Genomic DNA, 26,439 nt, shown 5'->3' on the forward strand with positions numbered 1-26,439 from the left:
TATTGTAAAAGTTAAAAGTTGAACGAACGAGCGAGGTTCAATGTGAGACAAAAGCAATCACAGTGAAAAATAAAAGAATAAATACATCTGTATTAAGACAACAACTTCTGTAAAACACACAAAGGTACCCTAGCAATATACACTCTGTGATTAAAAAAAAAAACTGTTGGGTCTCTGGATGAAATTGATCAATTACAATGATTCCTATTACCATCTCAATATTTCAGATTCAGTTTATGAGATGAAAAACAAATGTTTTTGTGTAAACCAAAATGTCACCAAGTATACACAAGGACTGTTCACATTACTGGGCTTTTTTTAAAAACCCACAAAGTGAACGGAGAGAGGTACCTAATTTTTTAACAATGTGGTTTTACTGATTTTCGTATGTATGTATCTCCTGAAATTTTCTTGGGTCCGATACATGTGGCTAGGAGTGTTATAAAGAGTCTGGAAACAAAACCAAGGCTTTCTAGTATGTAAAAAAGTGATTGTACAACTAAAATGTAAAAGATAAGTCACAATGACCATGAACAAAACAGTGATGTATGCTCCAACTCAAAAGTTTCTAAAAACAGCTCATCGGTTCATTTCTGGGGGGTTGGGGGGTTGTCATACATAGTAGAAAAGGAGAATTGCCTAACCTTAAGCAATGTTCCTAGCTTCTGTATCCGTCCAGTTCATATTGGAAGCATCTATGCAAAGACAGCCAGATATGGTAGCAGAGCTGTTGTAGCTGTAGATCAATGAAAGTTGGTCTAGCCACAGTTCCATATAAGCCAGACAGATATATAGCTGGTCTAGTCATTGCTCTGGTAGAGCTAGTCTAGTTGCAGTTTTGGGTGGACATTGACGTCGTCGATTGAAATGATGAGTGAAACGTTGAGCTCTGTAAGACTGTCCAACTGTCTGGCTGTACTAAAGCAGATTTTATAGCTAGTTTAGCAAGTAGTTTTCCACATGGTCAAGCACAGAACATAAAATGTTTCTCTGATTAAAAAAAGAAAAGGAAAAACAGCTAACAATAGTCCAAAACCAACACAAAAGACAGAACAGATAAACTCAGTTTACGCACAAAAACACTGTTCGTTCCATTTCTTTCGCACTATCAAAGTCCTATTCAGTTATGTATTGCTGATAGATTAGAGCATAAGAGAAAAAGTAACAATATCAGCATGACAAACAGAGAGTTGTGAAAAAATAAGTGTCAAATCTGAGGTTATACAAAAGTGCTTTCGGTAAGCCAAGAGTCACTGGTCCTTGGTTCACCTGCAAGGGTGAGTTTGTGTTTCAGTTTTTACATTTTTTTCCGTCCTCTTCCAAAAAAAAAAATACATATATATATATTTATCCTTCATGTATTTTGGTCTCTTCATTATTTGACTGTAGTTCTCTCAGTGGAGTCCTTTAAACAGATGTAAATTATGATGTGTCTCTTCAGCATCACTGTAGTGTCCATGACATATGCTCGCACGCTGAGGTCATGGCGCGTCCATCACGCCGTCACACTTAGGCCAAACTCCTCTGCCGTGGCTTTATTCTGGGATATAACTGTAGAGAGAAAATATGTTCCATTTAGTTTCAAAACAATGCAGTTTTTAACTAATGACAGTGTAATCAGTATATAACTGAACTGTCACTTCTTGATTTTTTTTCCTTTGCTTTAAACAGATGGAGGGCTGACGGGTTTCTGCTCACCCCCAGAAGGTTTCGGGGAATGTACCCCTCTGTGTCGCCCATTCGCGCCCACCACCATTCCACCTCATCCTCGTCCTCTCTGCGGATGATGGTCATGCAGTCTCCTTCTTTAAAGTCCAGCTCATCCTCGTTCTCTTTCTCATAGTCCCAAAGAGCGTACACCACGCCCCTGTTCATGATCCCCATCTTCTCCTGGACTCCTGAGTCACAAAAACACACATGCTATGAGATATGTGACACTCCAAAAAAAGCTCAAAGTGTCCCTGAGGAGCTGCATTAAACATTGACTAGCTTTTTATTATTGGTTACATTTCATAGTGTTTCAGAAAGAAAGAGTCACACCTCCAGTACAAACCTTCTGTTATCAAACTCTCTTCCAAAGCCAAAACAAACACAGCAAGACAAAGGGGCTGAGTGAACCTTCCTAAACTGTCAGTCAAACCCAGAAACTTCAACCAATCAGAAAGTGATTTGCACTTCACAAACAAAAACCTTTGTATTCCCTCAAGTTTACCACTCAGACTGCTATACACTGAACGAGACATTTGGAGTGTGTGAATTATGGATGGAAATATTTTGGACATTCATTTGAACCTTTCTAGTGACAAATTTTATGAATCTGGAAGAAAATGTTTTTGTGGTGAAAATGTGGGAAATGTGTTTGAGGTAAATCACAACTTTAACAACTGTGGGCTGTTGGTTTCCCTGTGTTTGAGGTGCATAACAATAGAAGGTAAGGGAGTAGAACTAAGTTTCCACTTCTAGAAAGGTTCACTGGCTGCACAGGAACACTCCACAAGAAAAAAAATTAAATTAGACTACTGGGAAACCCACCGTAGAGGAACTGGGAGCACTGGGAGTAACCCTCTTCCATCTCTTCACATTTATCAGCGGCAGTCTGCATGTCACTGTAGGTCATGGCAAACACAGCTGCCCCCGACTCCACCAGAAACTTACACATCTGGACATTATTACAGGAGGCTGCACAGTGAAGAGGAGTCCTACAACACAGAGGAAAAACAAATGTCTCTCAATGCAAAGGCTCACAAAGTTCACTCTTACCCTGGGCCGTTTCTACTAATCCCACAGACAGTATGTCTATCAACACATCAAAATCAGTGTCATATTTATCAGCTGTCAGTTCAACAGAGAACAAAGAAAACAATGTCTACAAGGAGGTAGAGGACAGTACTATAGTAATTCTACAACAACTAGTTTAATTAAATAGTTTTAATGTGTCTACCTTTCCCACTACTTTCAAAAGCACTTACACGCTCCAGCAGTGTAAAAAGAGAAAAAGAAATGAATACACTTTGCAGGGGGAAACCGATCCCGTAATGTTTTTTTTTTTTTTCCATTTACATTTTTTAATCTACATAAATATTTGCTTGAACTCACCAGCCGTCACTGTCCGCTGCGTTCACATTGACGCCAAACTGGACCAGGAACTTGACTATTTCTGTGTGTCCGGCGCAGACGGCATTGTGTAGAGCTGTAATGCCTTCATCATTCGGTTGACTGGGATCGTCCACCTGAATCACAACACACACCGATCAGAGTGCACTAAACACACCCTCTCACATCTGAACAACAACACAGTACATAAAGAAGCAATAATAACAACTGAGATAATAATAATAATAGTAATTCATGTTTGAAAAATATTCTACAGGGCTGAGGTGACGGAAGCTCGTCAAGCAAGTCTGAGTACTATGATTCATTAAAAACAAAATCTAGCCTTGAGTGGAAGGAAGACAGGAGAGAAAAAAAAACAAGGCAGATGAGTTTGTAGGATGGTTAACTCACCTCATAGATGATTCTCTGTACCAAGTCAAACTCTCCCTCTAACGAGGAGTCTAGCAGCAGGGCCAAAGGGTTGAACTTCACTCTCATGTTGTGGTCGATTCGCTCTGATCCAGCCTTACGGAGGTTGGTCCTTTTGCCCTAAACGGAGAAAACACCAGAATCAGATCCACATTACACTGTCTCACAGGGTGGTAAGAACACCCCCGTCACAGTACTCTAGCAGCGGATACTATCCATGTGAGTCTTCCCCAGCACTGGGGTCTGAGGAACTGGATCTCAACTAGCCTGCTCATGAAACTCGCAAGTGAGAAACGTACGTACGGCGGCCAGTCCAGCATGAAAACACACTGGTTTCTCTTAACAGGGTTCCACAAGCCGATTAATGCCATTTTTCTCCTAAGATAAAGAGCCCTTTCAGGTTTTAATGGGCCGCAGATCATTAGTTTTAGTGACTAGTGCCCTGAGAAGTGGGTCAGCCTGTTTTGCTCCTATAACCACACGCACAAATGCAAAGCACCCCTCGTGTAAAAGCGTCTTTCAGAGCCTGCTAATAAAAGCCCTCACAGAGAAAGGAATGCAAATCTTCGTTTACTTCGAAAGGACCAAAAAAAAAAAAGAAAAGAAATCATGCACGTCAAACGTCACATTCAAAGGTAGCTAAGCCTCCGGAGTTGAGTGGAGTTTTATCCGATTATACGCAAATGAACAGCTTCAGAGTTCTCATAAAGCATGTTTCATATCGGGGATTAGTTATGTAAACACTGAGAAGAAAAGCCTGGTTGATGACCAGGGCGCCTCAAGGACAACCAACACTCTGACATGTCAGACCCAATACAAAACAACACAAGCTTATGGTTTCTGAGATTCTGAGGCAGCAAGTTAACACCATGCGACGTGCTGTAGAAGGTGTAAGGGGGTACTTACAGGGGGCAAAGGGACTTGACCTGTGACCTCAGGAGGCTGCATGCTGAAAGTGTCCTCTCCCAAGGCCTCCTGCTCCCCACCACTGGGGTATGGAGGAGGTGGGTAAGGAGGGAATTCCTCTATGAAGCTATCTGGAGGGGGTGGGAGGGTGGGTGGCTGTTCCTCCACCACCGGTGGAGGAGGTGGAAGTAGGGCGTCGTCAGGCTTTGGCGCAGGGTGAGATGGGGGCGGAGGAGGAATGAAGTCTTCGCCTTCGATCTGAGGTGTGACCAAGGGGGAGGCAGGAGGTTCAGAAGGAGTCTGTTCGGGGAACTCAGAAGAGGGGATCTCGGGGGGAGCGGACTCAGGGGCTACGGAGAGTGTTCCGGAACCTTCTTTCTCTCCCTCCCCAGCGGTTGGCTGGTAGACGGGCTGGTTCACAGTGGTTTCCATGGCAGCGAGAGTGGTCTTCTGATAGAGCAACTTCTGGATATTGGGCCCAGCGGGTCCCTCGGGCTCAGTGATAGAGCTGCGTTTTTTGAGCGGTCTGGGTGCATTGTAGAGCTTCTTCCTCAGAGCTTCCAGGTCCACGTCGCTCTGGTGACGGTAAGGGTTGGAGATGAAGGGTAGAAGTTTGGTGGGGCTGAGGGGTCTGGGAATACGCTCTGTCTCCTGGCCGTCCGTGACCGACCCTCCGGTACTTTGGTCCATTTCTGTCTCAGAACCAATAGACCTCTCTAGATATGGATTCTCTGGGTACTGGTTCTGAGACTGCTGATTCTGTCCAGAAATCACTGGCTTTCCATACACTACACAGACAGACATACAGAAAGACAGGGGTCAATATGAGAAGTCAAACCCTCACCATTAAAACGTATTCATCTGACCTAAACTCAACACAGAACTGTCACACATGCAAGCAGAGGACTAAGCATCAAATATTCCAGACAACAGATTGGGAGAGTAACAGATGTGAGGTGTTTTTTTCCCCCCCTGAGAATGCCACGTCGGTTAGCAATGTGTACGTGAAGACCGGCGTTCACTTGATTAGCCCGAGGGTTTCTAGTATCCTAATTTCCAACAGATAGCGCAGCTAAGCCAACACAAAAATAAAAAATAATAAACATCCAAACTACAGTATATTTAACTACAATATTTAACCCTTTGCTAATGTCCAGAGAAGCGAAAAGCGTGACAGTAATGATCCTATATAACTATTCAAAAGCAGGCGATAAATAAAATAAGAACCGTAGCATAACAGTTTCCACTGCTAGACGCTGCAGTCTGGGCTGCACATGATCTGCTGTAGGCAGTATTCTGCTTTTTCTAATTTACTTTAAAAATAGTGTTATGAATATCCGAGGTTCAGTCACGAAAAGCCTTATCTTTTATGTAAACATTCTGGGGTGCCTCCAGCTAATGTACAGATAATGGTTCAATTTTATTACGTGGAAGAAGAATATTCTTATTCTTCTTAGGACAACATCCTGTTTGGTGTGGAAAGCCGCTGAAAAAGGTTTTAAAAGTGATCCGACCAATTCTAATCCGTTATACCTGAATAAATTAACACAAATCATTTTTTGATGCTTCTCTCCGCTAAGCGCTAATTATAAACATATTCATGAAAAACAATAAAACAAAATAGTGTTGTGCTGTAACATTTTAAACAAGAATGGCACGTCCATTAAAATTTTACTTCACATTCATTCACAAGCCCACTGAAACGCAAAACAGGTTTGGCTTAGTTAGAGAGGGTAATTAAGAGTTACTAAATGACGGACCAAAGATGCATGACTTTTCCAAAACAACATAAACAAATGCTCTTACCACTGACGAAGTTGTTGCGGTTCTGGGTTCGGTTCAGTCCTCCCTGGTTGCTTGGCTGGAAAGATTTGCCTGGTGTAGGCTGCTGGGTGTACATCGAATAGATGGAGCGGGCGGCCAGGGTCTGGGGTTTCTGCAGAGGCTGCCCTGCTGGGTCCTTAGAGCCGGGAGGCTCCGGCGTGAAGGGCCGCACGGTGGCTGCGGGCGGAGTCTCCTGCTTCGAGGGCAAGGGTAAGGTGTTGCTCTGTGAGGAGGGAAGAGGGACCCGGCCGTGTGATCCAGAGGACTGGTTGTGATTGGCCGGCTTGGCCTTCCCGGGAAAAGTTCCTGTGCCAAGCGCGGGTTTCCCGTAGGATATCTGGGTCCCCGAGGGCAGGTTGACCTGTCTGGGTTTACTGGGCACTGGAGGAGGAACTTTGACTCCAGTCTTTCCAGCACTCTGAAGAGGAGCAAAGACCCCAAAGATAGCCAAATGAGTCAAAGGAAACCACTTCACGTGCAGATAGTTTAAGCTGTGAACAGTCCTACAGGCTTTCATTCTAACTTCGTACATGCTTAAACTATGCATGTTCGGGCACTACCAAGTCAAACTTTATGTTGATACATTATTCAGGCCAAACTGAGTGTATTCAGATTCGGTTACAGCTGTTGACAGAGACACAGAGGCGGTACCTGGGCATCCCTCACAAGGTCATCACTGCTCTGGTTTTTGCGTAAGGATGTGGCGGGAAGGTCAGTGGACTCGAACATGGAGACAGGACGCACTTTCCTGTCCTGCCCGCGTTTCAGCACCTCTGCATCATCTGCAGCCGGGGGGAGGACAGAGAGAGGGAGAGACAGAAAGACACACATCAGCATTCATAGCACAATCACAAGCTTGTTCATACAGCCACGAGGACTAAGCCATCTGCATGTGTGAGTCTGTGAGCCTGTGTGGATCTCACAGAGGAGCGGGATGCGCGCTGGGTCACCTTGCTCCGCCGTAGCCTGACTGGGCATGCGGGGCAGAGTGGAAGACCCGTGGCCGTTCCCAGTCTCCGCGTTGGAAGGACCCCAGTCCGTCAGCTTGGACGACACCTTCACCGGGTGGAGACCTGGAGAGAAAGAGGAGTGATGGTTCCATTTTAAAACACGGGTTGTATGTTTTTTTGTTTTAAGATACAGGGGGGGGGGTTTCAGCTGCATGAGGCTGGATCTCAGAAAACTGTTTGCCAATCAAAGAGTATTGTGCTGAGGGTTGAATACAAGTCCTCTGGACTGGCCATATCTGACTGATCCATTAGCATGACACCATATACATCTAATAACTGATTAAGGAGTTTGGAATGCACTAGGAAGAGCAGGTCTCAGAACAGAGCCTTAACCACATAATAGATCAAAAGCAAACAATACCTTCTACAAATGAACAGGACTCAAAAATTCATACATTTCTTAATGCAAAGAGAGAACTGAACAGAGTGAAAACAAAAAAACAAAACAAACAAACAAAAAAAAACCCCAGAGGAAGATCACACTGGAAATCTGCTACATTTAAAGAAACCCTAGCTGAAGACAACACACCACAACTGTCCCACAGAGCCAGTCCAGAGAACACACAAGCATCTCAGCACAACAGAGGGAGAAGTTACCTTTTCTCTTCGCCCGCAGTTCTTTCAGCGGCTTAAGCAAGAACATTGCCTCTATAAACACACGGAAGGACAAAAAACTGACAGCGTGACTACCTCACAAACTACAGCAAAACAAAAAGACTGGAAATAATATGAAAAGGAAAGGAACACCGGAGGGGACAGCAAGAGAATCCGGGTGCCGAGGGAGGACCGGGCCGGGCCGGGTGGGGCCAGAACCTGCCTCCATACGGCCCGAAGAAGCCGACTCTCAGGACAGGACTTGTGCGATATGCTAATTCACGTCACACAGCCCTCCTTCCTCCCTTCTCTCCCTCTGCATACTGGTCCATCAGGCGGAAATGATAGCATGCAACATGACTGCAGGCTTGCACAGACCTGTTACATTTAACTCATGCCTTGCCTCACGGAACGAATGGAAAAGAGGGAGAGATGTGGAGGCTTGCGTCAAGACAAACGAAAAAAAAAAAAAATATCACTCCTGGTTTGCTAGTTTAGAGAATTATGAATATTTAATGAAACATGGATTCATTTCTCTGGTGGGGCTGTTTTGTTTTTTGGGGTTTTTTTTTCTAAAGAATCCTGACTGAGGGAGTGAGGCTGACTCATTCTTTTAGAAAAAAAAAAAGAGGGTAAAAAGGGGCCACAACACTGCTTTACCTCCCTTCTTTGTCTGTCACGGTTTGGTTTTTGGTAAAAAAAAAAAGAATAAGGTAGAGAGACAGAGAGAGAGAGAGAGACACACACACACACACAGAGAAAGAGAGAGAGAGAGAAGCTACACATCTGCTTCACAGTCAGTGAGTCGGTTGACCTTTAAGACAGGTGTAGCCCACAGTGCTGTGTGGAAAGCCTTACTCAACATTTTTCTGGGGCTCCGCTCTGACATTGAGTGCCTAATGAAGACCACTCAAGTGAAAACTGACATCCTGCATGGGGGAGCTGTACCCCCAACAGCTTGACCTCCACTGGAAACATTATGTTTATGGCTTTTTGGCGCCCTCCAGTGGCATGACTAACTCATTGCCACAAGAAATGGGTTTCAAACATCGGACTGCCTACCTGTAAAAACTCCTCTGATATTTAAATGTGCGAAAAATAAAAATTACTGACGATAAACCACATTTGTCAAGCATATTGAAAATACTGGACGGATTTCTTGCCTTTACTATGTAGAAAAAATATCATTATTTTAATTTCTGGGCAAGTATTAGGATATTTACTGGGATTTTATTGCATTGCCACTAAATAATCAAATTGTGACTTGATAAATATGCTTAATAAATGTGAGCACTGAAAATTACGGTACAACACTGAAACTTAGATCAGTACTGGAAAAATCTGTTCTTTCCAAGTACTCAGAGAGATAATAGGGGAGGGAGTCATTTTTAGAAGAGCACAGCACCACTGCACACGGAAACCAACAGCAGTCCACTACCTTCCAAACTCAATGTTACATCACAGCTGGACAACTTCCAACACAACAGAGATGTTCCAGAATGTTCTCCTCCTGCTACACATTCAGACAGCCAGAACCAATGCCAAATACCAAAGCACAAAAACTAGTTAATGCTGCTTTTAAAATTCACTTACTATTTAGGGATCAACAAAATATACATCCAACATTGCCCGTCTTGCTTAAACATAGACAATAATCCTTACATAAATAAGCAAAACGCCCTGAATCTGCATTAGTTAGTACTCAGAGGGGATTTGTACGGTGCTTTTATACTTATTGGGTAACAGATGTAGTCATAATTTTTAATATTTCTGAACTTCTCCATCTTTTCCCCTCTGATTGTGTCTGGTTCTCAAGCCCTCGTTGTTGTCAGGGAGACAGCGTACAGACGCAGGTGAGAGCAGCATGTGTGGGATGAGTTGCGTACCTGTGCCAGGCTTGCCCTGTGACGCAGCTGCGTTCCTGTCCTGTGCTGGCAGAGTGGCCGTGCCGTCTGGGTACGTGGGTTTGACCAGTAGCTCGTGTTTCACTGGGCCTCTGGGCATGGTGGAGGACTGGATGTACGGCCCCACAGCTGCCACGCGTGAGGGACCAGACTGCTGGGGACCCTGGCCGTCTGAGGACACCTGTAGAAGAGACGCATCAGAGAACATATATATATACGTACATATATATATATATATATATATATACATATATACACATACATATATATATATATATATACATATATATATATATATATATACACATACATACATATATATATATATACATATATATATATATATATATATATATATATATATATATATATATAAACTTATATGCAAATTGATCTTACTGAAGACAAGCATGCAAGTTACTTAAACACAGAAACTCAGAAACAGACAAGCCTGACAGGGAAGAGATGGACAAGAACCAGTCAGGATAATGGAAGTCTTCAAATGTGCTTGTCTTTTGACAAGGTTTTTATGGTGCAACTCAAAAATGGAGTAGATAAAAAAAAAAAAAGGTGAGGGGGGGGGTTGGAAGATAAGTCATTCAAACACTGGCCACAATACTGGGGATGTAGGTGATTAAGGCCAAGTGTGTGTGTAAGACTGCCGAGCGCTCTCTACGTGCATCTTCCTGTGATGTCTATGGTCCTTGAGTTTCTCAAAAAAAAAACAGAGCTGTGTATACACACACACACACACACACACACCACTCTTAACAATGTCTCTGAACACATTTTCAAGACAAAACTGGCTGCAGGCATTATAACTACTCTGATTTAAGCAGGGAAAACATCAGAATTTTGTTTTTCACTCATAACGTCATGACTTACAATTCCCCCTTTGCTTAAACAAAGAGCAAACTTTTCCAACTGCGTCAAAAAGTCTCTTATGCAACTTAAGACTGAAAAGCAGCTTAACACAAGCTGTGCCCTTTAAATAAGACGAAAAAAACCCCATCCAATTCTGGAAAAACACTAAGACCTCATGAAATTTCTACCCACATCACCATGACTAGGATGGATAAGCCAAACACAGCAGTCCCACGCCAGATCTTTACCTTGGGTTGTGTATCTTTTGAAGCCTTCTCTTTAACAGGGAAGCCATTCTTGAGAAAAACAAACAAAAAAAAAAAAAACAACAGCAACAACAAGTTCAGTCCAAAAAATTAAAGATGTACACTTTTTTTTTTTAATCTGTCGTTCACAAAACGCCGGAGAGAGAAGAGAGAAATTCGTGTTAGTTTGGCAGAAACAAGAAAACCTCTTAAGTTTGTACCAACACACTCGCTGGGTAGTCTCAAATTATTTTCCTGGCAAAGACCAAGGGGTAAACGTAATCTCTTTGTGTCAGCCTGAAAAGGGCTGATTCATTAAGATTCAAGGCAGAGCATCACTAAATTACCTACTCACTGAGTCTAGCAGTAAGCAGTCAGATTTTTTCTTTCATCTGTTATAAAACACACCTCCATCCACTCCAGCTCATCCTTTTGTCTGAGAGAATCCACAGCAAAAAGAAGAATGGAGCTTTGAGGTTGGATTAAAATCTTATCTCACTGAGATCAAAAGATCAAGGAGTAATGGCCAATAAGAAAAGGATTTAAAAGCTTTTTAACAAGGATGAACTTTCTGGATTCACATGATTATATGGATGTTTTTTATATTTAGAGGCTGCAGTCTTAGAGTAAAAGTGAAGACTCACTGAAATGACCTACTAATCCTTCATCAACTTCATGCAGGTGCAAATAAAAAGGAAAATTTAGGAAAGAACAAAAAGGACCACCAAGACAATGCAAAGCCAAATTAAACATAATTCCCACCATGTTGCTGAGAGCAAACAGAAGATTAAACAAAAGACAAGACAGCTTTTAACGTAGTGAAAGAGGAGAGCGATGTCCCACTGACTTGTCAGAGGTGTAACACAGTGCTTCATCTCAGCCACAGACAGTGAATTCATCAGTCCTCCTAAAGCTTACGTCCTGTGTTCAGTTCTAACTTATGACACCAAACTATTCCTAACCAGCGGGGGAAAAAAAAATCTGTATTTCGTCATATCTGGAACATCCTGTTTTATCTAATACAGTGCTTCTGTTATAAATTCCATTCAGGGTGCCACGGCAACCACAAAGTCAAAACTCAACCACAGGGGAAAATAAGATGAGGAAAGATAAGTGTACTGTTAGTCATGGGAAAACAGGGGCGATACTCCAGTCCATGTTTTGGAGAATCAGATAAGATCTTCCCTAGCATTCCTGCCCATAGCCTCTCTCCATTTCCAGCAGAAAAGGGATGTGTTAGTGTAAACAAATAGAAATGGTTAACCCTGGGACAGGACGACACGTACCAGCGGTTACTTTAACTCCCCACCCTCCCAAGAGAACATGTGAAGACAAAATTAACACAGTTCATTCTTTAAGAAACAGATAGGGAAAAGACTCTTACTGTTAGCTGAGGTGCATATGGTTGCCTTGGAAACTGTCACAGAAACAAAAAAAACTGGGCTTCATTTAGCAACCCCTTGAGGGTGCTCTCTGCGAGAACCTCTCTTAGCTAACAAGTAACTAATGTGGTTTGGTTAACGGCTAAAAGCCCATGTGCCCTGAACTAAAAATGACCACGTGAGGGCTTTGGCCAGTAAACTACAGTAGACAGGTATGGTACTCACAGGCAGATTCTCTTTTTGCTGCAGAGCGGCTTTCTTTTTCCACAAACGGTCGCGGAGTTCGTTCACACGCTTGTCCATCGCTGCCACCTCCTGGTTCCGTTTGTTTAGCATCTCTCTCTGCTGCTGCAGTTTCACGTTTTGCTCCTGGTTGAGTTTGTTCCTTAGCTAGGAGGAGAATGGGAGAGATATCCACCAAGAGAGCTGAGCTAAGCAGCGACTTTCTCCAACAGTCAATACGTTTTTACGTTGAGTCCATGTTAAGAATATAGTCCAGTCCAAAGGGACGCTCTAGGTCCCTCTTTACCTGCAGTTCTTTGTAGAGCCGGTCAAGCTCAGCCACAGAGCTCTGGTTGTCGTTGTAGGCCTCCATTTTCCCGTTTTTCAGCATCTCAAGCTGTCGGCTCAGCTCCTCTACCTTCGACACAGCCGCCACTAGCTCTCTCTGTTTCTGCTGGAACAGATTGTTCATCTGCTCAATCTCCTCCACTGTTCAAAAACAGAAAAAGAAAAAGAAAAAAAAAAAAAACAAAGCACACAAATGCGACAGGTCAGTGAACCCATTCCAAAATGCTTCAGACAGCACAATGCATAAACACAGATAGTATCTTACAGCACCACCTCTTCAACATAGCTCAAAACATGACCCACTGAACACAGCAAAGACACACAGGACACTGAATCGGACCTCTCTGGGAAAAGCACAGACTGGCTGCTTGAGTTTTTGGTGAAAAACAAGCTAAGGTCGATGTCCAGCAAAACACATCACAAAATCCTTCAGTTCATCAAAAATAGTCAACAGTTTCATCTCATATCTTACAAGGTACAGATATGACCTCATGACATGAATCATCAAACTATGTTCATCAAGATGAAAATCCTTCTACTTTATTCTGGAGCGTTACTGGTTGTCAAGCGTTTCATTGAACTAAGTTGATAAAGGCCTTTGATTGGTGCCGCTCACCCAGTTTGCCATTGCTAAGGCGTTTCTGTTCCACTTGACCCTTGAGAGCGCGAACTTTCTTCAGCCGGGCCTCCTGGTTCTGCACGTTCTCACGGAGCCTCTTCAATTTCTCCTGCTCAGACGCTTGCTGCTGCTGCCTCTGGTCCTGCTGTTTGAGGTAACGCAGACGCTGCTCCTGGGGAGAGACCGGGGCTAAGAGTGGAGCTGTACAATACGTCCAGCTAATAAAGCACCGAGGGCTGAAGACTTTGCCCTTCTCCTGTAAGACTTACAGCTCATTTCATAAGCCTGACACACTCAAATACCACCCAGCTTAAAATAAAGCCCTGCCTTTCTTGACATGTTTGATGTTTCCCTTCTTTTCTTTCCCTCTCTTCCTTCAATTTCTAGCTTCTCTCTCTCTCACATACACTCACACACTCACACACACTCACACACACCCTCTGTACCTTAGAGGCTAGGAGCTGCTGATGGGCATCAATCTGCTGCTGTTGCCTAGCAGCCATTTCCTGTAGCTCAGCCAGGGTCATGTCCATGCGGGGCGGAGTCACCTACACAGGGAAGCAACATCACGCATCACATCATCACCAGTCTGACAGGTAAACATTACCTCCAGGCACACAACACACCGGCTTCAATTCTCCCACAAAGGCAAAGTTTCACTGCTGACTACACATGGGAATTAGAGCCCGAGAGCTCCTGTGAGCTAATGATACATTCTTTTCATGACTCTTCAAACAGAAGTAGCTCAGCTTGTTTCTACTCCCGCACCACCGCCAAAAGTTTCTCACAGCACATCTAAACAGGCATAACCAAAAAAAACCACTTCTCTACCAGATCCCAAACAAACCCTCTGAGCAGTCCTCCAAGGGAAACGGTTCAGAGAACAGGAGACAATACTAACTGTGCATTGTTTATGGGGGTTACAAAAAAAAAAAAAAAGAAAGAAAGAAAGGCATTTTAAACTCTGGTTTAAAAGTGTTTCCCTCACCCCATTTTCCATCCTTCTGTCCGCGGGTCCTTTCACACCATTCCTCTTATGTTCGGACCCTCTGAATCCTGCATACGCAAACACAGTTAATCAAGTCAGAGGGAACCAGTGCAGGCTGGACAGTTAAGCCTTATTACAGAACGCCAAGCAGATCTGAGGAAAAAGGAGGGCTGGGAGTAGGGGGAGGGCAGGGTTCAAGATTTAAAATACTCTGCTGAACATAGGCCCATAGGTCAAACACTGCTTTCATAAATAAATGAATGAATGAACGAATGAATGAACAAATGAATGAAAACAGCTAAAACAGCAGGTCTTGCGAACTCAATAACGATAGGTCCAGTGTTCACTGCCTCTGGCCATGACTGCTGGATTTATTTGAGCTTGCGACACTTGACATAAGGCAGAAAAGTGTGCTGAGACAGTGTCTTTACTGTTCCCTTAGCCATGCCAGTGTCTGCTACTCATGCCATGTTTCTGGACAACATCTGAATAAAAACCCATATTTGGCTGAGTAATCAAGAATAATGTGTATCGAAGGCTGCTTTTCGTTTGGGTGTTTATGATGGGGGAATAACCTTTGAGAGAGTTTTATCCTCTTGCCCTCCAGATTCTGCGCTAGCAGTCAATCTCTGTTTACACTGAGTAGGAATGATTTGCTGAGGACTTGGTGCCAAGTGGATTGGACCGCATCCAGAAGTCAGATCAAAGAGACGAACACTCACCTGAGTCACGGTTGGGGGGGCGGTCGTGACGCAGGAAGAAGCGGACTTCGGCTTTCTGCTGACCCCAGCGCTGTAGCAGGTCCAGCATCCTCTCTCCTTCACCTACCGCACGCTCTGTAGACGAAACAAACGCCAAACCCCCGTCACCGTCAGCTTATGCTCAGGCTTAGGCTCCATCGTGTTTTATATCCAGAAAGATCTAAACGGCATTGAGCTACTTTAAGCCCCAGGGCTTAACAACACTGAAAACCTATAACGCGTTGATGGACGCTAACAGGTTAAGAAAAATCAGTCAATAAATACCAGGATTTTGTACACAGCTTATTCTAATTCAGGAGTTAGTATCGATATATGTAGGAGTAAAGTGTTGGTTTCACAGGAGTTTAGATAAGGTAGACGACTGCAGGGAGATCATTTGAATCACTGATGCCATGCTTTCCTTTCAAAACAAAAAGGCCCTGAGACATGAATGCTGCAGAACTGCTTTGACTAGACAGACTGACGTTCTGCACTGCAACATTTCACAGACACGTTCATTCTCTTGAAGGACTGACTCTACAGTTTCAATTGGCATTCTTCCAGGTAAACATGTATACGTTCAAAACAATAGCCCTTTTTTTTGGAAAAGAACCCTTCAACCTATCATTCAGAACCATGCAGTCACATACGACAGTGAATCTCACTTGAATAACGACAGATATAGCTCAGTTTTTGCTGTCATTCATTCAAGGCCATTTTAGACGCTCGAATTGTAAAGCTTTCAGCTAGTCTTGTCGTTCGCCACGCCGTAACCATGGAAACCATCCATAGCAAAAAAAAAAAAAAAAAAAACCTCAGGCACTTGAGTGCCAAGCGCATTTCAAGTGTCTGTGGATGTGAGGAGCCGGAGCGTTCTCCTCCAGTCTCAAAGCGGTGCCTTTATATGGCTTTTGTATTTAGAGAAACTGAGAGAGACCAAAACGGCATTAGCATTTGAAATCTCACGCTGCTGTGAGAGACACTTTAACAATGGGCTTGTCAGTGATGCTCTGGAAGTGTCAGTAAAATGAAAAATCCAAGTGATATGAATTTGTGTTCAGACAATATAAAGGTATTACTGATCATTTAAATGTCTTAAAAACTGTGAATAAAAGAATTTATTTTGGAGGAGTAAATCAATGATATCCATGAGTGTAGAGTTGGACTTAATGATCTTAATTATCTTAATGATCTTAATACATTTTGGGAGAAAGTCATTTAACAGTGGAGCAAGTTTGCCAAACCCTTAGCACGGTGCTCTTATCTCTATAAATGAATATCTGAGTTTCCGGTTGTTTAACACGCAAGTAGCAGAATGTTAAATATTCAAGCTGCTGGTTGTTTAATATCCGAGTTGCTGGCTGTTTAAAATCCGAGTTGCAGGTTTTTTAATATCCACGCTGCAGGTTTGTTCTGCTCACCTGATCCACGCCACACCTCAGCCAGGTGGCAGTCCACCTCCCCGGGTTCTTTGCACAGGTCCACTACATCTCGACATACCGTCTCCGGAGTGATGGGCACCTCGGTAAAATGCTGGTCGTTGTTACTGAGGTACACGGTAAGGAACATCTGTAAAGAACAGAGAGAGAGAGAACAACAAACCTCAGAAAACAGCTGCAGACCATCACCAGACCAAAAATCACATTTTAAACCTTTGAGTCCAGTCTATGCAGGTTATAAGTTTCTATTGGCTTATCAGATCAGTTTTACTTGATTCAATGTCACATCAGATGACAGAAGAGAAATAAAATCCCTGTGTGGAATCAAGCACACAGCAGTACTGCATAAAGGCAGCTTTGAACCTATCAACAACCATAGCAGCATTTCACGGGAGATCCCTAATGCACATGAAGGGTACAAAGTTCGGACTACACAAGTCTGACAGAATTTAAGATTCATGTTTTCTATTACACCATCCCTGGATAAGTTAACGCAGTACCCAGCTGTTGAACGTTGTTTTCTGCTGCCCTGGTTCCTGCCCCCTCTCCCCTCTGTAACCACAGCACCATGCCTGGCATCTCAGCCCAGCTCCACAGTTCACACTGGCTCCGGCTATGCCGCCGTCTCCACAGGACTGTCTCCAACCACTAACAACCACAAGACACTGCGAGAATCCCGATTCACCCCATGACACGCTGTGAGAATCCCGATTCACCCCATGACACGCTGTGAGAATCCCGATTCACCCCATGACACGCTGTGAGAATCCCGATTCACCCCATGACACGCTGTGAGAATCCCGATTCACCCCATGACACGCTGTGAGAATCCCGATTCACCCCATGACACCCTGTGAGAATCCCGATTCAACCCATGACATGCTGTGAGAATCCCGATTCAACCCATGACATGCTGTGAGAATCCCGATTCAACCCATGACATGCTGTGAGAATCCCGATTCAACCCATGACATGCTGTGAGAATCCCGATTCAACCCATGACATGCTGTGAGAATCCCGATTCACATCACAGCAAATGGACTTTCCTTTCAACTATACTCTTCACCCTGCCCTCAACCAAAAATGCTTTGTCTGTTGTATCTTCGCAGGATGCTCTTACATCCCTGTATCACTCACTGTCATAACACTAAGACAAATATTATGTTATGGGTGACAACAGAAACCCGTATGCCTCTGTGGGTTATTAATTATATGTTTAATTTGACACGTTCACAGACAATCCCAATCTTCCAGAGGTTTCCTTGACCATAGTTTGGTCCAGTGAACAAGAGAGTGCACAAAATTAACCCAGTGTCCAAGACAGGACGTTTTCTTCTGAACAATGTCTCTCTCTCTCTAATATTTCCCCACCAAAAATAGTTTATTTGAGCATGTGTAAATAGGTGGACCCGTCTGACTGAGAATACATCAAACCTGGGCAGTAGTGCTTAGTCACCTTTAACTTGCAAATCCATACTCTCCAAAGAAAACAAAAGGCGTCCACCTCTGCTGATTGCATTAACATATGGCATTAGAGCTACACGACAAGAAAATTACCAACAAAATGACTTTCTCTGAGAATCTCTACAAAGTATGTGGAATTTTCAGATGACTAATAGTTGGTTATAGAGGACATGCATAAAATGTGGCTATGATCACACACAAAAGAATCTCAATTCAAAACAAAACCAAAAACAACCACAGGGTTGCGTGTACAGGCTATATGCATTAATAAAGATAAACCCACAAAAATCTGAGATAAAAGCCCCAAAATCCAATGCACTGCCATGTCTGTTTATCAGGAGTTTAAGAGGCTTTTGATCAATGGCAGAATAAGCAGAAACCAAATCTGTTCTTTTTTTAATGTTTTAACATCAGAATAAGAGAAGGCTGTTGGTGCAACATTAAACAACTTCAGTAGTACTGTGTGACTTCCATAGTAAATGTTGATTATGTCTTTCCCTGAAGGCAAAACCTTCTCCCTTTTTCTCTCTCTCTGTCCCCTTCAACTCATTACAGACGACCTGACCTGACCTGCCCTGAGAGAGCGTGGGTCAAACACGCCCAGCAGGGAAGGGGGGGCAGGGCAATCCTGTAACAGCCACAAACGCTGTTCACTCTACAGCTGTGTCCTCTCCCCCTGTCTCTCTCTCTGACTGCCTCTCCCTCTCTCCAGCCAGACAGTAAACCCCTCACCTGACTATTCTGTATACATCACTCCACACGTCAAAAAACAAAAAATCGCCAGAAAGACTGATAATTATTTTAATACATTATTAGAGTACATATATGATGATCTCATCATGAAAAGACCTTCGTGAGCATCAAGACTGTGATAAATCTATTTAATCTGGACAGTTTGTCACTGACCCCTATGCTTTCAGCACGTCCCATCTGTTAACCTGCATTTACATATCATGACAGGGTAATCTGGCTACAAGACAAGGTGATTTAACAGACAAAGTGACTTTGCTTCTGCTGATACAATGTGTCATTCAAACTCAAACTGTTCAAGACTGAGGCTGATCGAATGAAACTACTCACAATGCCTGCGACTGTACGACTGCAGCTCTTCATTGTCTATGCTACAGACACACCCAGCTCCACCCAAACAACTAAAGCCAACGTCAACCATTTACACACACACACACGTGCATAGATGAATGCTTTCAAAGAAACCTCCAAAAGATCCCGTCACCCTTTAGGACAGAGGAGAGCGTGCAAAAAAGCCATTATCCAGAGGCTCCACTAGCCCATCCAGTCAGCATTAAACTTAATGATCCTCAAAGAGTCACAGAGTGAGAGTCACAGTGTACTCCCCAAAGGCCGGGCCTCATGAGCAGGCAGTTTACAGCGCTCGCATGTGACCTTCATCCTCCTCCTGCTGCACGCATAAAATATCAGCCAATGCAACAGCAGGGAAAAGACACACACTGATACACAATCAAGAGCAGATGCAAAACTCCCCCAGCAAAAATGAGCAAATAAATAAACATTTATAAACAGTCACAGTCAAAATGTCAAATCAATGAGCCTACTTACAATTTTTCCTTGTTTAGCACAAAAATCCTTCAGGCTAATCACAAAATTTCTGCATATTTGTTTTCAGTTTAATAGCTTATTTCACATTTTTGATTAACGTATTTGATACAAGTTATCATATAACAATTAGGTGGTTTTTAGTCCATTTCAGACTGATTTAAGAAACAAATAAAGATTACTCAATCACATTTTAAAGACTAATAATTTTGGTTTAAAGGCATAAATAAAAATTTCAAAAATTCAGGTAACATACCACTGCACTCTCATGCATCATAAAACCCAGCTCAACTCAAAAGGGCAAGAGCCAGAAAATACAGGTAGGCTAAACTTAGGGGCGGGGGGGGGGTGGGGGCAAACAAGAAGGTAAACAACAATAAATGCCACAGCAAGTCTCTAGTTAGTAAGAAATTACACCTTGTTTTCTGTGAGAGCAACACAGCTGGGAGAAATAACTTGAATACATACACCTGCTTGATTTGACATAATGTAAAACTCCCACAATGTTGCTGCTTCTTGCAGTCTTTTCATGCAAAGCACAAAGCTCCACAGCCAAACTCTCCACACAGGGCACAGTAAAACAACAACGCAGTGGAGCATTAGGAATAATAGCATGGCTGACAGGAACTAAGCAACAAAGACAAACTACACAGTAAATCTTCTGTCTCAGAGGCTGTCAAATGCATCTGAAATGACAGGAGACAAGGAGCTGAAGCCAGTAGGTAGAACCAATTTCCGCAGGTGCAGGTTATTTCCTGTTGTGTCTAGACAGGACTTGTAGATGAAAGCGTAAAGCAACATCAAACTCTGGGGAGGGGGGTGGTCTTTGAAAGCAGTTCAAAGAGTCGGCCCCAGCTGACGGAACAGTGTGTTTCTAGCACACATAAACGCATGACCTCGCTGGTTGCACTGTCCGGGGGGGGGTGGACACTTGTCCTTGATTAGCATTCACATTTGACACCCCCAGGACAGTTTGATTCTGTTCCCCCAACAAGAACCAGCGATGACACCGAGGTCACTGCACTTGTGGCTGTGTCTGGGCTCTGGGGATGGGGTGGTACTGGAGTCATGGAGTTTCGAGCTTTACCAACACATAAACACACCAGGGAACGAGGGACAGCCACAGGAAGAGGGGAAGGGTGACTGAACCACTCCTACAGATCAAACAAAAGACAAAGACACTAAACAATGTAGATTCACAAAGCAGACAGCTACCTTCAGGCAACGGGACCAAAACAAAAACACTTTCACCTCTGAGAATTCAGAAAATTCTGGAAATTTAGAAAATTCTAGCACTTGCAGCTACAGTAATTAGATTCAGTCAATATTTTACAGCCATCTTCTTTAACAGAACACATATTGAGCAGACGTAAATGGATGAGTAATTGAGTTGTGACGCTATTATCCATGGGTTCTCTAAAATACCACCGACCGACCTCTGTCAAAGTAAACCGCAATGAAATAATCTCGCCACAGGGTAAACAAGATTTCTGTTTTATTAAATTAACCGTGACAGTGAAAGCTGAAAAGTGTCTCCTGTGCAGTTTTCAAAGGCCAGTCTCTACAAAAGAAATGTGACATTTTAATAACACATAAAGGGTTATGTAATTAGGTCTGCTGCGTCAAAGTCAGTCATAGACAAGGTCTAATGGGACAGTTCATGATTTCCACGAGAGAAAGAGAGAGAAACTTCACTGAAATGTTGCCAAAACCTGATTGAAAACTTATTCCGATATTAAAACAGTTATTTCAAGAAATGTAAGCTGACTACAGAAAATTAAAAACAGCATTAAAATAAAAAACAAAGAGAAACATGACAATTCAAGAACATTATAAATCCGACAATGACACCACACTTGGGTAGTTTAGCGACACATTTGCTGACATTAGCAAACAAGCAGACTAAATTAACAAACAGCTAATACAAACCTACAGGCCACACGGTAAACACGACCAACCTGACAGGCAAGGAAACAGAATACACACTCTTACCACTCAGTGAGGGTTAACCTGTAGCTCTGACAGGAAAGCCGCCGTTGTCGGGCAAACACAGAGAGTGAGAGCAGATGAAGAGTGACAGGTAGGCGGTACCGCTCGCTAACACCAGCGGCCCAGGGGAGCCCAGGGCAGCTGAGAAAGCTCAGGACATCCAGAAGGGTGACCAGAGTGACAAACACTGCGTCTGTGACCACGCCCAACAAACAGATAACCACAAACCAAACAGGAGACGCTGCGGCCACATTAGAATCAGCCCCTCTGGCTTAATTTATTCAAACTCTAAAATCTAATTACTATCAATTTATGTTCTTTTTGAAACTGTGTGTCTCCCCTTTCCATGTGACACTATTGATGCCAGACTGTTTTGACACTTTTCAAATGATAAGAGTCCTTCAAACACAAACAATAAAAAAGTAACCGTTGAAAGGTTTACGGCCTCTGCCAAGTCATTCTGGCATCATATCATATCAAAAATGACGACAGGTTCATTGGAAATATGTAGGATTCATGCTGCTACTTGGCAACAAACAAATGAAAATGAACGATCTGCCATTCTGCTATGACGATCTCCCCCTGAAAAACCTTTACACTTTACATCAAGAGTCACTAAGACTTATGTCATCTGTCCTTCACATCTAAAAAAAGGATGCACAATGAAATAAATACCACTGAAATACAGCACATTTCTTTCATGATGTTAACTTACATCTTGTATAAAACATACATAGGCTTTTTGTTTACTTCACCCTGTTTCAGCTCCAAGCACAAAATAAAATTCTTTTGGGGCTACATCATACTCCTCTTTGTAATCATTGATCTTCAGAGGTAAATCATTGATTCACTGCATAATGAGATTAGCAAAGGGTTAGTTCTTATTAAACAAATTCTCTCCAGATGCTCCACTCCCCCCCCCCTTTATACAAGCACCCCAACCCCTCCCCAAACACGCACACCACCCATCGACCCCAAGGTGACTTATATTACAACTTTTGACATTAGAGCCACAATGCCTGCACTGTGCGACACAGAATGGAGGTGCTTAAAATTGCCTTGTCCTTTCAGTCTGAAAACACGAGGGACTCAGTCTGTTATTCTTCTGCTGAGAGAGTTAATACTTTACAAGAGAGTATCTCAGTTTCATTTTTTTCTCTCTCTCTCTCTCTCTCATTTGACGTCACTCACACACACACACAAATCAACTGAAACTTAACAGCGTATCTGTTCAGAGGATTTGAATAGGCTATCCATTCTCTGGGCTATTTTCAGGGGCTTTTTAAATTCTTTCTATTACAGGAAGGCCTTTCCTTTTCACTCTCTTCTTAAACTAGAATTTGTTTACCCAGGGTTACACCTGGAGGAAACAGGCTGCAAAGCAAACTTAACCTGACTAAAATGATCCAAACCCAGTCTTCTGCAGACAAAGGAAAACCACAGAGCACACAAAGCCAATTCACACGGAAGCATGCAGAAATATTCAAATGTTTCATTTAACGCAGGACTTTTGAAAGGATATGAGTGATAAGGAGTAAGGCAATCACCAGACGATAAGGGAAAAAAACGACAAGGAAAACGTACAGTAAAACAAAACAGAGTAATAAACTATCGGAGTGTGTTTGGTTTCACTTAATGACCCAACATCCTACAACCAAAAGAAGATTAAATTGACTTACAGATTTTTATGTAAAAGTTGACTAAATACAACTTCTGATGAAGCAAAATAAAGAGATTAAAATGTAACTGATCCCAATCAGCATTTGGATGATACAGTTATTACAGCGTCAGAGAAAGATTAACCATAAGTCACTGCTGAACATAAAACTTAGTGTCTGACTGTTTAAAACAGAGAAAACAAGGCAATCTGGGACACGCTGCTCCATTAGATCCACTGTATAAGGGATTCCCTTATCTGGGTTCACCAGAGGACTAAAAACAATGCCCCCTGCTTCACTGTCCCATAAAGACAACTTGATTCCATTGTGCTGTAGAAAGACTGATTCCTTTTCACCACTCATGCTTCACGCAAACTATAATACGACATTTCTAGCTATGACAACACTCAGGAGGTCTCCCAGGCAACTCTGCTCCCAAACACAATAGCTCAGCACATGTAAATGTTGACATATTGAGGTAAGAGTGCAGTAGATTCACTGACATCACAAATCTGTTACTGGGGTCATATCTCAACCCAGCTGTGGTGGCAGAAATGGCTGAGTTCCCATTTGACCCATAAAATAAGCTCTGGGGAGATGTATGACGCGCTGAGAACAGATACAGATGCTCCTCTAACACAGGGCACTGTAACAACTGATGAAGATGAAGGGTTAGTTACAGAGGGACAAACAGCAAAAGGTAATCAAAACTGACATTGCTGCCAAATAGCTTAATAGTGTGTTTACATTCCACTCCAGGGAGAAGGGTGGAGAGTTAACGGAGATCTTGTAAAAATAACAAACCAAAATATGTGCAATTTCATGGGTGTGCAGACGTTGGAATGAGTTTGATTCTATTCTTCATGCTGAAGCTAAATAACACAAACATCTCATGGAGATGTCTCCATAATATAAACACTAAACAATATATCCAAAGCATATTACAGAGCCCCAATATCAGACATCCTTCTGCTCTTGTATTTTTTTCACATTTGGAACATTACACATATGCTTGCTTTTTTATAATTCTCTCTTAGCAGCTGTTCAGCACTGAAATATTTTATTATGAGTAAATTAAAAATCCCCTTAAAAATGCAAATCTGGAGAACGCATTCAGTCTCCAGCTCCAGGTCCTTTCCGGAATGCTCTTCCCCACTTCACGTTGAAAGATGTGTTGAGAGACAAATTTGAACTGCCTTTTAGACTGCAGCAAAAGAGGCTGCATGTGTGTGGAGGGCATCTGGCTTGGCTACAGGCTCTTTACCCATTCTGCTGACAGTGAGCTGGCCCACTCTTTATCACCAGTGAACAGAGTGACATTAATTTTTAAAAAATTATTTAACATGGAGCCTAAGGCAACAATAAATCAAGCATGTTGAGCACGGTTCATGAACCGATAAACCTTAAAATATTATAGTACATTGTACCTAAATAAAAAAAGCATTCCTGTGCCCTCATGAACAGATATTTGCTCTTGTTGTCTCTGCTTTAAAAAGAAAAAAGATGACTTATAGCCTACAGAGAGGGAGAAATACCATGGAGTTAACAGCGTTAAGACAACAGCGATGGAATCTTAAAAACTGAGTTAAGATCCACACTGCGTTAAGTACAATAATCTCAGACATATTGCCACATACTGGGGTAAAAATAAAGTCAAAGAAACTATGTTGAACGGAGGTAAATTTGTTCGGTAATACTAAAACCACGTATTAGTCCTGTCAGAGCTGTTCTTGAGGTAGTTTCGGTCAACACAATGCACTGGTATTACATCACTGCCCGTAGATCCAGGGTTCGCCGACAAAACAGACATGATACATGCGGGAGGTTTTCGCTCAAACAAGGACTTTTAATCACAAATTGCAATTTCTCCATTGCAAATCCTTAATATCCACAGACCAGACTTAGTCTACGTCCAGAAAACAACCCCGTACTATAGTTACTCCCGATTAAGCAACATTTCAGGTTAGAGCGCAACATGGTATCCTTATCACCCCTACCCATCAATGTTTCAACACTGGCTTTACTAAGCCACCAACTTGGTCATAAATATAACCGAAGTGTGTAGTTATATATGTATGTGATAGACATGTAATTGTATAAACAATAAATAATCAACAGAAAAGAATGTGTTGAAAAGCTCTGGTGTTATTAGACTCACCGGCATCATATTGGCTTCGTACCGCATTTAATCAGGAGAGAATTCCTGGGATCGCAGTCGCTTCGAGGATCTCGACAACGGCTGTTGCTAATCCTGGAATCAAAGATCATTCAAATCGCCTTTTTGTGTCATAAACAACCTGTTAAAAACTCTCCTTTCAGTTACACTACAGTTTCACCAAGAATAAACGTTAATTTAAATGACCCTGGAAATTCGGTCTATTTTAATCCGGGTGGCTTTAGAGTGACTCCCAGCCTACAACCGACCTGTTGCTTTGAGAGCTGCTAGGCCTTCTCACAAGGAAAGTTTTCCGTGGCGATTTCTTTGCTGCGTTATTAGCATCCGGTGAAAGTTTCCAGTCTCGTTTCTTTGGTTGATCTCAGACAGCAGTTTCGCGGCAATGTGGTATAAGTGTTTTCAGTGCTACAATATCGGCATCCCTATCTAATGTAAAATTCAGCGCTTTCACCGATCGAGGAACATCTTGGACATATCTCCCAGAAAAGTCCGTCCAGCTCGCTAGCCGAAGGCACTATGCACAGTTGTTAAAAGCCAAGCCAGTCCAACCCAGTGTGACGTGTGATTGGAAAACTCATCCAGTTGGAATTTGTGCTCCGCCCCATCGAGCACTACCACCTTTCTATACCCGCCACTCACTCAGTCTGAATAACGTCGCTATGGAAGTCTGTGTGTGTCGAAGTCTGTTGTCGTTATGTGCTTGATCATTTTGTAATAAATAATAAACAGTGGTATCTGATGCTTGAACGAAATTTGATTTATCTCTTTTAATCCTTATTGTAAAACTGACTTTATTTGTATGTAGATAGCTGTAATTGAAGCACTGTCTTTTATAATCGACTGCTATGTACATGTCTCGAATTGAAATTTTCATAACGCCACGTTTACAAACGTTATTAGAGAACATTTTTATTTTAAATGGACTACAATTAAATGATTGGGGAAATCTGCTAAGGATATGTGGAGAAGT

The 26,439-nt window shown here is 42.6% G+C and overlaps 1 protein-coding gene across 2 annotated transcripts; it reads right to left on the reverse strand.

The window, feature by feature from the left end:
- On the reverse strand, positions 1-25,933 carry tp53bp2a (tumor protein p53 binding protein, 2a). Of its 2 annotated transcripts, XM_030770567.1 has the most exons (21): positions 25,718-25,933; positions 25,452-25,544; positions 16,590-16,737; positions 15,151-15,264; positions 14,429-14,496; positions 13,887-13,988; positions 13,438-13,612; positions 12,781-12,962; positions 12,477-12,641; positions 12,254-12,286; positions 10,873-10,920; positions 9,743-9,941; positions 7,203-7,325; positions 6,904-7,034; positions 6,235-6,670; positions 4,429-5,216; positions 3,505-3,642; positions 3,097-3,230; positions 2,533-2,699; positions 1,699-1,898; positions 1-1,551 (listed from the first exon to the last, which is right to left on the reverse strand). In XM_030770567.1, the coding sequence occupies exons 2-21, from the start codon at positions 25,476-25,478 to the stop codon at positions 1,510-1,512; spliced, it is 3,420 nt and encodes a 1,139-aa protein (XP_030626427.1). In that variant the 5' UTR covers positions 25,479-25,544; positions 25,718-25,933; the 3' UTR covers positions 1-1,509. The 2 variants fall into 2 exon arrangements, with proteins under 2 accessions (XP_030626427.1, XP_030626429.1); XM_030770569.1 differs by lacking the exons at positions 10,873-10,920; positions 12,254-12,286.
- Between the last annotated feature and the right edge of the window lie 506 nt (positions 25,934-26,439).

This window comes from Chanos chanos, chromosome 4, assembly GCF_902362185.1.
Source record: "Chanos chanos chromosome 4, fChaCha1.1, whole genome shotgun sequence".
NCBI lineage: Eukaryota > Metazoa > Chordata > Actinopteri > Gonorynchiformes > Chanidae > Chanos > Chanos chanos.